The following is a 15,649-nucleotide window of genomic DNA, read 5'->3' as shown; positions in this document are numbered from 1 at the left end:
GTTCCAGCCTTTTTCCTTCTAAAAGCTTGCTTATATTTTAGAAAGTTTGATACAATATTGTTTTTTTCTTTACCTCATCCTGCCATACATCATATCAGTACTGTATACTTATTTCATTTATTTCAACGGCAGTGGGTGAACTCAGTTATAATTTCTCAAAATGAGCAAACTCACAAAAAGGTTAAACAGGAAGTAGAAACCAGTTAGATAAATGACCCAATATTTAAGAGCATGTGTCTGTGACCTTTTAAGCAAACATCCTGAAATTAAAACCATCAATAGAAAATAAAATTTGCTTTTCCTTCATTAATGTAAAATGTAAAACATGTAATTTAGTCATCTCTGTCGGTCAGTCGTCGACTAGAAACGAATACCTCGTTGGAAATTTTAACATTTTTAAACAACCAACACTAAACACAGAGAAGACTAATTGGTTTCTTTGTAAACATTTGATTAAATAGTATCTATCTTTCTCTCATCTTTTCTACATTAAACTCAGATACCTTATGGACAGAGTTTTCAGTTGGCAAACACAGTTATCAGCGTGCAGGTTTCATTTCTAAGAGTTTTCTGATAAATCCGGTTTTCCTACCTGATTTCAGTAAAGTGAGACGACCAGAATATCTCAGCAAACTCTCTCTCAAAGCTGCAGACCCAGAACAGCTGGCCACCCTACTGCGACGTCAGAAAGATATCACAGTTTTCTGAAGAATCTAATGAAAAACAAAGCTCAAATTGTTTTGATTCAATTTAAATTCTGTAGTTAAGGTGAAATAATTCAAAAACAACTGCTCTCAAAAGTAAGTATCAAAAAAAGAAAAGTTAAAACCAACAGAAATGCATTTTTAAAAAGTACAAATAAACTCATAAAGCAATATTTGACAGTAAAAATTATTTTTTTATTTAAATGAGCCATCAGATTTCACATATCAAAGGTGGGCAGCAGAAAACTAGAACTGAACCTGTTTAGATCTGGCTCTGCTAAACAGTAAGAAGCTTCTGTTCATCCTGAACAATAAGCTCTGAATACATTGAGGCCTAAGACTACAGGTGCTGGTCATAAAATTAGAATATCATGAAAAAGTAGATTGATTTCAGTAATTCCATTTAAAAAGTGAAACTTGTATATTATATTCATACATTACATACAAACTCATATATTTCAGATGTTTATTTTGTTTAATTTTGATGATTACAAATGAAAATCTCAAATTCATCATATCAGAAAATTAGAATATTACTGAAGACCAATAAAAACAAAGGATTTATAGAAATGTTGGCCAACTGAAAAGTATGAACATGAAAAGTATGAGCATGTACAGCACTCAGTATTTAGTTGGGCCTCCTTTGGCCTGTATTACTGCAGCAATGCGGCGTGGCATGGAGTCGATCAGTCTGTGGCACTGCTCAGGTGTTATGATAGCCCAGGTTGCTCTAATAGTGGCTTTTAGCTCTTCTGAATTGTTGGGTCTGGTGTATTGCATCTTCTTCTTCACAATACCCCATAGATTTTCTATGGGGTTAAGGTCAGGAGAGTTTGCTGGCCAATTAAGAACAGGGATACCATGGTCCTTCAACCAGGTACTGGTAGCTTTGGCACTGTGTGCAGGTGCCAAGTCCTGTTGGAAAATGAAATCTGCATCTCCAAAAAGTTGGTCAGCTGCAGGAAGCATGAAGTGCTCTAAAACTATTAAGTATTAAAATATATTAATGATAAATTACTGAAATCCTAATTTTATGACCAGCACCTGTATATAGAGCATTATAGACTGTCAAACAGATACAAATTATGTTATTATTGCTGTTTAGATGTGATTAATTTTGCTGCTGTTGCTTAGCTCATTGGCAGCAGTGTTTGGATGATAAATTGGTAGACCGATCTCTATAGACAGCATTACAGTAATCTACCCTACCAATCAAATTAACTTCCAGAAGCAGATTTTAGCTCCACCAATCAGGTTATGTTTTCGCTCTTTTGTTGGCTGGTTTGTTTGTTGGCTTGTTAGGAGGATTACTTGAAAAATTTAGAACAGATTTGAATGACATTTTTACCAGAGGTGCGGCTCATACCAAGAAATTATTATAACTTGTTGATGTGCTGCTTTTGTGGAGGCCTGCGCTCTCTGGCTGCGTTCCTAGTTTGTTTCTTGTTTTTAGAATGAAACCTTCTTTTTGTTGGATGTAAAATAATCGATAAAAATAACTGATAAACATAATTGATAGTAACATTAAATAGTATTGAAACATATTAATAAGAGAATTCCCTGCTTAAACCAGCATATGTCAAGGCCCGTCTTAAGTTTGCCATTCACCATTTGGATGATCCAGAGGAGTCATGGGAGAAAACCACGGGTCAGATTAGACCAAAATAAAACTTTTTGGTCATCCACTAACTGTGATCGGAGGAAAAAGAATTATGAATACCGTCCCAAGAACACCATTTCTACTGTGAAGCATGGGGGTGGTAGCATCATGCTTATGGGACAGAGCGGCTGCACTGTATTAAGGAGAGGGTGACATGGTCCATTAGTGCAAGATTTGGGGGAAAAACCTCCTTCCCTCAGTTAGAACATGACAATAACCCAAAGAACACAGCCAGGATAACCAAGGAGTGGCTCTGGAAGAAGCATTTCAAAGCTCTGGAATATTGTAGTCAGTTGTCTAGATCTAAACCCAATACAGAATCTTTGGAGGGAGCTCAAACTTCGTGTTTCTCAGCAGCAGCCATAAACCTGACTGATCTAGAGAAGATCTGTGTGGAGGAGTGGGCCAAAATCCCCCCTGTAGTGTGTGCAAACATGGTGATAATCTAGAGGGAATGTTTGACCTCTGTACTTACAAACAAACGCTACTGTACTAAATATTGACATTGATTTTCTCAGGTGTTCAAATACTTATAATATACAAAAAAATAGTTAAAAAATCATTCATTGAGATTCCTGGATTTATTTTTAGATTATGTATTTCACAGTGGACATGCACCTACGATGACAATTGCAAAATTGAAAAATGGCAGGGTGTTCAAATACTTATCGTCCTCACCGTGTATAGCCATTAGCTTACATAAAGTCTGTGCTTGAACAGCTCAGTCTAAATTCATGCCTCCAAATGCAGAAAAGAAACATAAGAAACAACTGAAAGTCCTCATTGCCTAGAAAGAAAGCCCAAATCTAACTTTAACGTAAGATATTTCTACAAAATGTTATTGATGTCCAACAGATTGGCGTTGACTGTCATTATTAGGTCTATCTTTGTGTTTAATGCGTGTGTGTGTGTGGCTGTAGTAGTATCAGATTGTAGCCACGCATTTGTGGCTGAGCAGCCGTGCATAAACGGCCCGGCTAATGAGGAAGCAGAGGGCAGACGTCTTGGATTGGAAGAAGCAGAGAGTAGCCTTCAGGTGGCCAGTAAAAGCTCAGGTCGGTTTATGTAGAGCTCCAGAAAAAAGGTGTTTCACCAACATAGAGACACGTTTGAAGACGAGCTGCAAGAACCTTTAACAAGCTCATGGTAAGACCTTATTCTTCTTCTGTCTATGATGTAAAATATCGTCGATATAGCCTGATATATTGATGTTTATCTTACTATGAAGAAAATGTAATAAGCAGAAAAAGCCTGAAAATATATTACACTTTATAGTTTTATAAAGTTTTTCTTGTTACATGTTTAACAAAGAGTTCAGAGTTGTCTTGAAGGTTTAATCCATACATTTAATAGTTGCATACAAAATATTCTTCGATAATTTCTTATTTATTTTCCCTCTATGTCTGAAAGCCCAACTCAGGTGATCTATAGCAGAGGCACTAAAAGTCAAAGGTCAGGAATGAATTGTCACTGCAAGAATACAGGATGTAACATAAATATTTAAAATGCATTTTATATGAGAGGTTTTCAATTTGCAAGCCCTTGTGGACAGTATGATTAAAATAGTAAAGTATGAAAGAACCTGATTTATTATTGATAGGATTATGAAAGCCAATAACTATGGCTGACTACATTATTGATCAGGCCAGACAATAAGCTTCCATAATTTGCACGGTAAGGTTTTGGGATTGTGTTGAGGGTGAGAATACAAGCGGACACGATAAATGGGAATAATAACATTTAAAAGTCTAGCTTTTTTATTTTAAGAACAAACTGAATGTATAGCGTTAAGCCGAGAATCTAATAACAGAAATGTAGAAAATACTGCTAAATAACAAGATTCAAGATTGTACACTCTTAGGCGGTTAATGCTTAACATAATATGGGTGTTGTAATTCCTGTAAACAATGCAATCTAAATACAGATTGCATATTAAATAAGACCAAGTCCTATTGAATATAGCAAGAAAAAAAATGTATTCTTAATTGTATCGATAAACACTCTATATAAATCTGCTGCACTCTGAAACAGGGGAGGCTTAGAAGAGTTAAATCTGTTAAATAAAGTGTTAAATCTAAACATCACATATTGCATTAACAAATGTTGAAACACATTAAAACACGTCATTATAACGGGTGAAAATAGCTGCTGTGATACGAGAGTTGAGCACCAGATTCTGTCCAACAGCGGAATAAACGGCTGATTAATGCACAACATACTCATAAAATCAAGCACATTTTAGCTCACATTTATTGCAGTTTAATTACCTCATTTATGAAGTTTGACATATATTTTACCAATGATTATGTGAAATTTACACAAACTTTTGTGACATCTAGCTTCCCTAATATTCAATGAGAAATTGCCACTGCTAGATTATAAAGTATTTATAAGAAGTAACACAAAGTAATATCAGGTGTCAACATACATTATAGTACAATAGTACAACAGAACTTTTGTAGATTTTGTTACAGTCCTGCAGAGGATAGTGAGGGGACCTGTAAAGGAGTGTCCCAATCTGTGTCTGACCCTGTAGAGGAACCAGGCACTGAACATAATCAGATAAATACACACTGTACCTTCTTTGTTCTCCTTTTAGAACTAGAAGGTATCGTCACATTGAAAGTAGAGCAACCAGATGATATGCGTTAAACTTCAGACTAACATTTGTACACCTTAAGTCGACGCTTTTAAAGACTTTACAATGCTAAATTGGACTAATATATAAAAAAGAATTAGTTTGAAAGTCCCAAAACAGACCATTTCAAAGCCTCATGGTGTTAAAATACTAAACATCTGGTTAGAGAAGAGGCTCCGCTTATGACCTAGTAAATAGCACTGGAATGCAGACTGGTGCCTATCTCTAGCTGTCTAAACAACCATTCATACCTACAGGGAATTTAGAGAGGCCAATTTACCAAACAGTCATGTTATTGGAATATCGGAGAAAGCTGGAGTACCCTGAGAGAACCCACGCATGCTCAGGGACAACATGCAAACTCCATGCAGAAAGACCCTGGCTGGGAATAGAACCCAGAACCTTCTTGATGCAACACAGCAGTGCTAACCACTAATCCACTAAGCAGTCCATGACTCAAACTATTTGGTTAATGTCAGAGTCTTGGTCTGTTTGTTCCTGTTTTTCTTGGTTTTCCATTTGCTGTCCTCTGCTGCCCTCTTGTGTCCTCCCTTGCTCTGTTTTTCTGTTCTGCCTGCACCTGTTTTCAATTCCCTCGTCAGCTCTCTCTTTGTCTCTGTCCCCTTTAAAAGCCCTCCCTCTTCAGTTCCTGTTTTCTGGATCCTCGTTTAACTTCTGTCTGTGTACCTCGTCTCTCCCTGGCTCCTAGTTTTGGTTTACCCCTGATGTCTCCTTGGTTCAGGTGCGTTTATAGTTTTCTGTTGGACTTTGATTCCTGCCCCTGGATCTGTGAACTTAAATAAACCGACTTTAATTCACCTCTGCCTACTGGTCTCTGCATTTTGGTCCTCCCAACAAACATTGCCTCATGACAGATAGAATATGATTATTTCTAAAACATCTTTTAATCTTTGGGCAATTAGTAATAAAAACAGCATCAGCAGCCAACGTATTTGGTTCTATCCATTTGTTGATGATTTAATCTATATCTTAAACACATAATCACAATTCATAATTTTAAGTGATTAATTTAATTTCTTTAAAGGCTCTCAAGACCCTACAATGGTCTTGTGTAAGTGTGCTTATAATACTTGATGTTGTCCGTCTAATTAAGTTTTATTTGTCTGACTATTTCTAAAACTAAAATCCTAAAAAATACTATTAGCTCTTCATTGAAATGACAATAGACACATCTGATATAAGTAAAAGATCTGCTTTTGTTGGAGTGAAACCAAGGAGACAAAAGCTCTCTAAAATGTCTCCTACGTCCCTTCCTGTCTTCCAGATGTCGTGGCCGCCATCTTTCCCATGCTCAAAGTTTCGTCACGTCTTTGGAAAATCAGCCACCAAGGAACACAGCTATGACGGAGTGCCAATCAGCAGAAGCGTCCATGATAACCACTACTGTTCGGCCAATCCCTGCTTCATCGCCGTGGTGACAGAGTGTGCAGGGGGCGGGGCGTTTCTAGTCCTGCCTATTCATTGCGTATGTAGGTTCAAATCGTTCTACTTCATGAGGATATCTCTAACCAGTATTACTGCTATTTACTGCTAAGTTTGCATACGACAAGTCCGAACTTCCTACTGTCTAATGCCCAAAGAAAAGGAGCTTGAACAAAGCCAAGATAATTTTAAATGATTTATTTGATCAAATGTCATTTATTGCGATTTTTTAAATGTTTTATTTCAGACGGGCAGAGTGGACCCTCAGTATCCAAGGGTTTGTGGTCACAGCGGCAGAGTTCTCGATGTCAAGTGGAACCCATTCGATGATTACTGCATTGCCTCATGTTCAGAAGACAGCACTGTAAGATGGTTTTCTATTGGTAGTTTGGACCTCTTCCTCTAAAGCAGGGGCTTCAAAGTGGTTCCAGAAAGGGCCATGTGGCTGCAGGTTTTTCTTTCCAGCCAAGCAATGGCACACCAGACTCCAGTCATCTCATCTACGTAGTCATCATGTTCAGATTGGACTCACTTGATTAGTTCTGGAACCACTTTTTACATCCCTGCTCTAAAGGTTGAATTTGATTCAGACTTCTTTCATCAATAAACCTACAACAATTGTCCAGTCAGTAGAAATGACAATGCAGTACACGAAAACTATGATTTCTGGATGTTTCCAGGTAAAGATTTGGGATATTCCAGTTTGCGGAGTCCAACGGGACATCACCAAGGCCAGAAAGACTCTGATGGGTCATTCCAGGAGGGTGGCTATCATTGAGTGGCATCCAACTGCTGAGAATCTGCTGCTTAGCTCTGGCTACGACTACAAGGTCACATGGATATTTTAACAGTAACACAGTTGGTCAAATATATTAAAACAGTTTCTGTCTTTCTGTTATAAGCCACAAATTAAAGGGCAACAGTTGCGTCGGGTGTAGGAGTTTTCCCTGAAATTGAAGGGGTGATGGTTCAAGCCCCAACTCTGGCTTTTAGTGTCGTTGTGTCCTTGGGCAAGACACTTCACCTGCATTGTCTACTGATGGTGGTCAGAGGGCCCAGTGGCGCCAGTGTACGGCAGAATCGCTTCTGTCAGTGAGCCCCAGGGCAGATGTGGCTACAATGTAGCTTGCCACCATCAGTGTGTGAATGACTGAATGTAGTGTAAAGGGCTTTGAAGTCTCCTGACTTAAAAATGCGCTATATAAGTACAGGTTTTGCAAAATATTAAACTGCTGGGAAAACCCCGTTCCAAAAATAACTTATTAATTTGCACCAATTAGGTATGTTGAGACTAGAAAAGCTATTCTTATCGACCAGCTAATACCATCTACTATTAGTTTTAATTATACATACGTCTACAGGGATCAGGATGATTCCTAAAAACAGCATCCCTAAATAAAGAAGGCTTTAAGGTTCATATATGTAGTCAAGATAAATATGATGTGAGCACTGGAAAAGAAATTGAAATTCCTTTTTTGTGCACAGATTTGGCAAATAAAGTTTATTCTGATAAAGAAGTAGGGACTGCTACTAATTAATGCGTTCTGAAATGAGTTTCTATCATGAGCTGACAATTGGTGATATTAGCCTCTATTTTTTGCCAAGATTCACATCATAAGTGCCAAAGAAGGGTTGCTTCGATTAGCTTACCCGTTAGTCAATTTTCTAAGTGTCTTTATCTTTATTTGGATGTTCATTTTCACCTACTTTACGATACAGTGTAAAGTAGTGTAAAAAGTTTTGGAGTATTGGACTAAATTGTTTTGATTCTCCTCTTTTGCAGCAGATTGCACAACAAACTAATTTTGTACTTTTGATTCATCCATCCATTATCCGTCAAGCGTATTTCTGCTGGGGTGGCGAGGGGTGCTGGTGCCTATCTCTAGCTGTCAATGGGTGAGAGGCGGGGTACACCCTGGATGGGTCGCCAGTCTATTGCAGGAAAACACAGACACACACCTAAGGAGAATTTTTAGAAAAACCAATTAATCTAAAAGTCATGTTTTTGGACGGTGGGAGGAAACTGGAGTACCCGGAGAGAACCCACACATGCATAGGAAGAACATGCAAACTCCATGCAGAAAGACCCTGAACAAATCAAACCCGGAACCTTATTGCTGCAAGGCAGCAATGCTACCCATTAAAGTTAGCAGTAGCTACTGATGAGGTTAAAATGAATTAGAGAGGTTAATTATAAAACATTTATCATTTATAACTTCTTCTTGATTCCTTCTCCAGGTTCTACTCTGGGACGTGTCCCAGGCCGGTACAGTTATCAGACATCCGGTCCGTGTGGTCCTGATGCCCGTTCATCACCGCTATCCATCTGAGGCTCTGCTGTTATCCGTCAGCTTCAACAGCGATGGCAGCAGGTTGGCTGTCACCTCAAAAGACAGGAGGATTCGGGTCCTGGAGCCAAGGAGTGGAAAGATCCTGCAGGTTTTCTGTTCAGCATATTAAAGATAGGCTGTCTGTGTAATTGAAGCTCTATCTCTCCGGTTCTTTTTCTTGAATAGAGATCAAAAATCTTTAAATAACACTTTATAACTTACATGTATTAAATAACCAGGAGACATGACAATTGATTCTGATAGAAATTGTAATCTTACTCAGAACAGAGAAGTTGCTTAGAATTACAGAAGGCATCTGATTAACAGTTTAAAAGGCATTTTATACATCTCCAGTATGCCACATCATCACATTTTACATCATAAGTGTCAGCAGATGATTAGACATCCATGGCTCCAGCCTTATCAAAGTATTACATTTTGTTCTTAGCTGAAGAACACTGGTCTATATTCATTCCCAAATAGTTGCCACATACAGAATGAAGATTATAACTATATCTAGACAGAGGAAATGTCTTAATTAGATAAACTATTGGGAAAACATCAGTTCTGACACACAACAGACAGGTGTAATAAACTCACACATCATCAATGATAATTATCCTAACAAGGAGTTTAATGTTCAGATGGTTCCGTTTGGTTTTACAGGTTTCCAGCAGTAAAACCCACCGGGCTAACAAGGTGTTATACATCAGAGGGTTGAAGATGCTTCTGTCCACTGGTAGCTCGCCCTGGAACCACAGACAGGTCGTCCTCTGGGACCCAGTAAGACAGTCCTATAGAAGCAGCATGAATCATGCCCTCCCAAACAGTTCATGAAATGATAATACCAAACTTCCTTGTGAATTGGCAGGACAGTTTGTAAGTTCTGCCTCCATTTTTATTTTTTTTGTGCAGGATGATTTATCAGAGCCTCTTTATGAAGAAGATTTGGATGGATCTGCAGGCGTTCTCTTCCCGTTCTATGACTCCGATACTCAGATGCTCTACCTGGCTGGAAAGGTTTTTCCAAATATTAAATATATTCTTTGTCATTCTTGTAGCTGGTTGGATCTGATCACACATGTGCACAATAAAATATTTCACAAGATTCATTTAGATTCTGCCAATGTTTGGCTCTAAGCAATTTTTATATTTGCAGGCCCTTTGCAGGTCCATACAGGAAACCTGAAAAAATTCTTCTTTAGTAAATTAGAACAACTCATTATTGGCTTTAGATGTTTTGTTTTTATGTGTGTGTGTCTCTAAAATCAAATTCAACATTATTGAGGTATAACTGATTTGGATGTTTTGTACCTGTGCTTATAGGGGGATGGGAACATCAGATCGTATGAGCTGAGCTCTGAAAAACCCTACATCAACTTTCTGATGGAGTACCGATCGCTGCTGCCACAGAAAGGACTAGGTCAGATTATCAAACTCAAAACAACAGATAAAATAAAACAAAAGTGTGTTGGCTAATTTTATACTACTTCTACTATTTGAAAAATCATGAAAATAGTTAAGAAATAAAAACACTATAAGTTGTAATAAAATTTCTTGATACTATATAGTATATAGTGAAGGTCTTCAACAGGGGTCCGGGACCCCAAAGGGGGTTCACAGAGGTACTGCATTGGGGTCGAGAAAGTTTTGGTTGATAACTTTTTATTATATTCCCCTCTGCAATTTTTTTACACTAATTGAAATGTCTTTGATTCCACATTAACATGACTTCAACATACTTTAGTAAACAGATAAATTGAGGCAGAAGATGTCTTTCAGTCATCGATGCACACATTCAGCGACACACAGGAGCTCTTTCAAGCTGGACACCGTTTCATTCACAACACCTGTCCCATCAACCAGGAATCCGAATCAGAAATACTTTAATAATCCCAGGGAGAAATTACTTTCGTAACATTACTCCATATGTAATAGAGTGACTATAGGACCAGTTTGATAAAACACAATTTCATACAATATATATAATTAGGGGGTCCCCGCTCCATCTCGCCATCAGTTTGGGGGTCCTTGGCCTGGAAACGTTGAAGATCCTTGGTATATAGACTCTCTATATTCATTGGAACTACAATTAGTGTTGCCAGATTGAACTGATGTCACTAGGTTGGGCTTCTTTTGAACTAATAAAGTTTTATATATTAGCTTTGTGATACTTTTTATAGAATATTTACGGTTTTACAGAATAACAATAGAAACACAACAATTGACAAGGGAGTTTTTCGCTACAAGCATGCTTAGTGTAAGGGATAGTGTCTGAGTCAATGAGTCGATGCAATCACCTGGTTTTCCTTAGATAGAAAACTTTAAATCAATCTGACTGGATGATCTGGTGAACTGTAAAGTGCTTTGAGATGACATATGTTGTGAATTGGTGCTACAGAAATAAACTGAATTGAATTGATACATTAATAAAAGTGTTTCAAATGTGTGGGGGAAAAGTGAAAAACAAAAAAAAGTACCGGTACTTAAACTTATAGCATCAGTTTGTTTATTTTGAAATGTGGATATTAGATTATCAAGAGTCAAGAGTTCAACTAAACTACATTGGTGTTTGAACCTTTACTGTTACTGTTGCATTATGTCAGAGTGGGAACTAAAAACATACGGTATTCAGGCTGATCTGGAGCTAAAATGATGATCCAACGCTTATTTAAAGAATTTAAATCAGAAATTTTTTAAAAGTAAATGGATGCCTTGTTTTTTACTGTGGATTTGATAGGAGCACACTTTTAACAGATAGATTAAGAGAGGTTAAGACTTTGCCATGTTTATTTTATTTAGGTGGGAGGGTTTTAGGTTGTGTTAGTACTGAAAACAGTTAGTTAGATCTGGCACACATTACATTGCCAATAAAACCCTATACTTTGTTCAAAACCCTAACTAGCGGGGTCTCATTGTAGCATTACAAGTCAATAAATATTTTTTATATTCCATTTTAGTTATTCGAATACCTAACATGAATCTGTAAATTGTTAGAACTATAACTGCTCTGTAATCTCCAACTTTTGAAGAGAGAAACTGACTACCAACAGAATTGATTTTTCCAACTTAAAGCTAGTTCAACTTCAATTTTTTTCCATATTGGAAAATAATTTGGCTTGATCAAATACTAAATAGTATCAAATAAACTAAAATAGTCACAATCTATTCAATAAAGGGGTCTAATCCTGGCTAAATTAAGCATTATCTCTACTAGCATCTAATGCTAACTGGTAGACTAAAGCTAGTTAGCATTATGCTGAAAACGGAGAGCGAATTACTAGTAGATCTAATAGGTTTTCTTGTGCGGACGTGTCCTTGTCATTTAAACAGCTGCATTAGTTAAGAGCTTTTTCTAATTCGACCTTGCTAACAAGCTAATGAAATAATATATTAGCTTTTAGCTTACTAGTGTAACTGTTTAGGGAGCTCACTTTCAGCTTTATGATTCTGGCATGAATATGAAACATAATACTTCCATTAAATATAAAATTATCCTTTCCTATGTTCCTAAATGGCCTTTACTTCTATAGTGCTTTACAACACAAGTTTTTAGTCACACACTGGTGGTGGCAAGCTACATTGTAGCCACAGCTACACTTGGGCTTGCCAACAGAAACTAGGCTGCTGTACAAAAATGTCTCGCCCAAGTGTTGTTGATTTTACGCAGAGTGAATTTGTGAGAAATCGCACATAAGACAGCAATCTTAGAAAAGTGATTAACAGCTGAAAGACGTAAAACTACATCTGCAAGAGTTGCAACAGTTGGTCTAATTTCAAATTTTCGTCATAATTTCAGGGGTGATGCCAAAACGTGGCCTGGATGTAAACGCTTGTGAAATTTTCAGGTTTTATCGTCTGATTGCCATTAAGGACCTGGTGGAGCCTCTGTCGATGATCATACCACGCAAACAGGTAGCGATAGTCTCCCCCTGTCTCATTACTGCAGGTGTTTAAAGGTGCAGAAAAACATGGAGTCTGATATTTTGTTCTCCTCCAGTCAGGCGTTTTCCATGAGGATCTGTACCCAATGACAGCCGGAAACAGGGCAGCCTTAACGGCTCACGAGTGGCTGATGGGAATCAACCGGGGTAAGTAACCTGCAGGGGCGCCAAACTGGTGAAAAACATGAAACTGGTTCATGCATTCAGCTATTGGTAGCGTTTTGATCTCGTCATCAGGCCCAGTGCTGATGTCCTTGAGGCCCGATGCTCACGTAGAAAACCCTTATGCTGAAATTCCTGCTGACAAAGGCCAGATAAGGAAGCTGAGCTCCCTCAGGTTCCAGATGGGACCAGCTGATGGGGCTGTGACAAACACAAACCTTTACTTTGTGGAAAAGGTAGGCTGATATATTGCTCAGGACAACCTGGACTTTAAAACTGGAGTTAAAAAAAAGCTTAAAGGCAAACCTGTTGACTAAAATCTTCTTTAAATGTTGTCAAGGGAGATTTTTTAAAAGTCTTCATCTTTTACAACTGAATAAATTATCACTTGCATCCATCCTTTTACATTATGTCACATAACAGCCTAAAAAAATCAATGGAAATGGTTACAATGGATTATATTTAGGGGTTTCAGAGTAACAGGGGTCAATAATTTGTCATTTTCCTTCCAATTCATGATTATAAAGATAGTGTTGGTCTTTCCAATTAGTTAATTAATTAAAGAGACACTTGAGTTTGTGGCTGTGTGGAAAACAATATGAAGGTCAACAGATAATGATACTTTTTACAGGGGTTCAAGAATGATAGGGATTATTTAGTCTAAAACATAAGATTTCTAGATTTAATTTTACTAAACTGTACTAATTGGACTTAACTGGCTGGAATTGGATATGTAGCTGGATTTGAATCAGTTGCTTTTAAACCTCTATTGACCAGAAATGGACAAGGTTGGACCAGTTTACTTTCCCTTTCAAATGAGTTCGGATAAAAACAATGCAATTATTAAACCTGAAAGGTCAATTCTGATTGTGAACTCCCTTGTACACTTTTGTTTTGATGTTTTCAGGCTTTCTTGGAGGAGCAGCTGGCCTATCAGGATGCCAAATACCCCAGAGATCTGGGGTATCTGGGTGACCTGTCCAGTTGGCAGCCGGATGAGACGGGGTGTCCGCTGTGGTGGTACGGCTGCACCCCACACTGCTGCGAACCTGCAGAGAAACCACCTCCTATGACCGAGAAGGAGGTCTGGCAGAACCTGTCAGATAATCAGATGATGTACTTAAACCCTAAATAAACTCACCTACAGCTTATGTTTCAGCTCCTGCAGACATTTTACAAACAACAGGATGAGATCAGAAGCCTGAAGGAGGATCTGCACCAGAAAGATGTCAGTATGCAAGCAAAGAATTGCATTTTGATTTCCAAGAAAAGATGCAAAACTGACTTTACATTTACTGACAGTTTGCTTGCTTTGTGTCAAGGTATTAAAGCCAATTTCTGCTGGTGGACTAATTATTCTAGTCTCAGTGTACATATGCAAAATACCTGCTTAGAGAAATGTTTATCTGCTTAAAACGTAGTAATGCAATTTATGTTGTGCTGGGGCTCAAATTTTATTTAGAAAACTCCAAAAAGACATTTTGTATGATTTCCACATCAGATTAATCAGTTTGCTGAAATATTCAGGAGATGTTTTGGGGGAAATGTAAAGTCCGCTTGGCAAAAATCCAAATAAATACAAAAATAAAACCAACTGCTATGAATATAAAAATAAAAGATTATGTTTAATACCTATGAAGTCATATTGGATTTAGAAAAAACATTTGTGAACTTTTCTTGAAGCTAACATTTCAATTTAAAAGTTTCGATATTTCTGACCTGGAAAACACTGCTAATATACAAACTGAATCCTACATTTCAAAAGGGAAATGTTTCAGCAGCAATATTAACAGAGGACCAACAAAAAATAGGCTTTATCTATCAAAATGGGCTAGTGCTAACCAGTTAGCCAAAGTAGCTACTTTATTTATCTATTTTTTGTGGCTAATGTCTTATTCTAAATAAATAAGGACAAAAAAATTCTTCATTGCTATTACAATAATATGACTCTGTAGATTAATCCACTTCCTTAAAAATGTCCTAATTTGGGCGTGAAGGTGGTGCACAACAAACGTACAGAGGCCTTAGTCCTTGACGCTGGCGACCTTGGCTCTCTCATACCCAATTTCCTGTCGAAAAAACGAGCCACGAGTGCCGTAAAACTAAAACAAAGCCCTAATTTTAGCTAACTTACTAGGTTAAACTTAAGGGTCCTAAAAGTGTTCTTGGTGGCCTCTTTGATTAAGAAGTTTCTAGCTTCCCCTCCAATCAATCAGACAGCAGGAACAATGAAAAGTCTGCAACAGTAAATGCATATATATTTATATAGTTTAGGGATAAAATGACACTTCCTTTATTTTTGCTGGATTAACTTAATCCTTTTTGATTGCGGTTGTTTCCATCCCACAGGTGAGGATTGCTCAGCTGGAGCTGGAGTTAAAGAACAAGAACAACATGAGGGCCACCTTCTGATCCAGTCACATCTATTGATATTGTATATATTAGAGATGTTAGACTTTTGGTTTGTATGTGGCATCGGGGTGGATTAAAATCCTCAGACCAAATATGAGCAGGGTGATGTATGCAGTTCAATGCAGTGAGGATTGCTCTGATCATTGTATTGGACAAACCAAACAACCTCTTCACAGACGCATGGCCCAACACAGGACATTCTTTTGGCGACCAGAATGTTCACATTTTGGATAAAAAAAGGTGGTTAGAGAGGGGCATGAAGGAAGCCATCTATGTTAAAGAAAAACCAACCTTAAACAGAGGGGGTGGACTCAGCTTTCAAAAACCTAGAATGCAGCTTTGTTGTTAAAACCCCG

The 15,649-nt window shown here is 37.7% G+C and overlaps 1 protein-coding gene across 1 annotated transcript; it reads left to right on the top strand.

The window, feature by feature from the left end:
• The first annotated feature begins 3,464 nt into the window (after nucleotides 1–3,464).
• LOC119798702 (coronin-2B-like) lies at nucleotides 3,465–15,460 on the top strand. Its single transcript, XM_038308269.1, has 14 exons — nucleotides 3,465–3,510; nucleotides 6,288–6,488; nucleotides 6,693–6,809; nucleotides 7,126–7,275; nucleotides 8,684–8,884; nucleotides 9,442–9,558; nucleotides 9,691–9,795; nucleotides 10,102–10,198; nucleotides 12,575–12,690; nucleotides 12,776–12,866; nucleotides 12,957–13,117; nucleotides 13,789–13,965; nucleotides 14,041–14,109; nucleotides 15,231–15,460. Exons 1-14 carry the CDS (start codon nucleotides 3,508–3,510, stop codon nucleotides 15,291–15,293), a joined length of 1,668 nt encoding a protein of 555 aa, XP_038164197.1. The 5' UTR covers nucleotides 3,465–3,507; the 3' UTR covers nucleotides 15,294–15,460.
• The last annotated feature ends 189 nt before the right edge of the window (nucleotides 15,461–15,649 follow it).

This window comes from Cyprinodon tularosa, unplaced genomic scaffold, assembly GCF_016077235.1.
Source record: "Cyprinodon tularosa strain WSP-4 unplaced genomic scaffold, ASM1607723v1 ctg633, whole genome shotgun sequence".
Taxonomy (NCBI): domain Eukaryota; kingdom Metazoa; phylum Chordata; class Actinopteri; order Cyprinodontiformes; family Cyprinodontidae; genus Cyprinodon; species Cyprinodon tularosa.
Note: the sequence above shows the minus strand (reverse complement) of the source record. Positions and strands in the feature narration are given on the sequence as shown.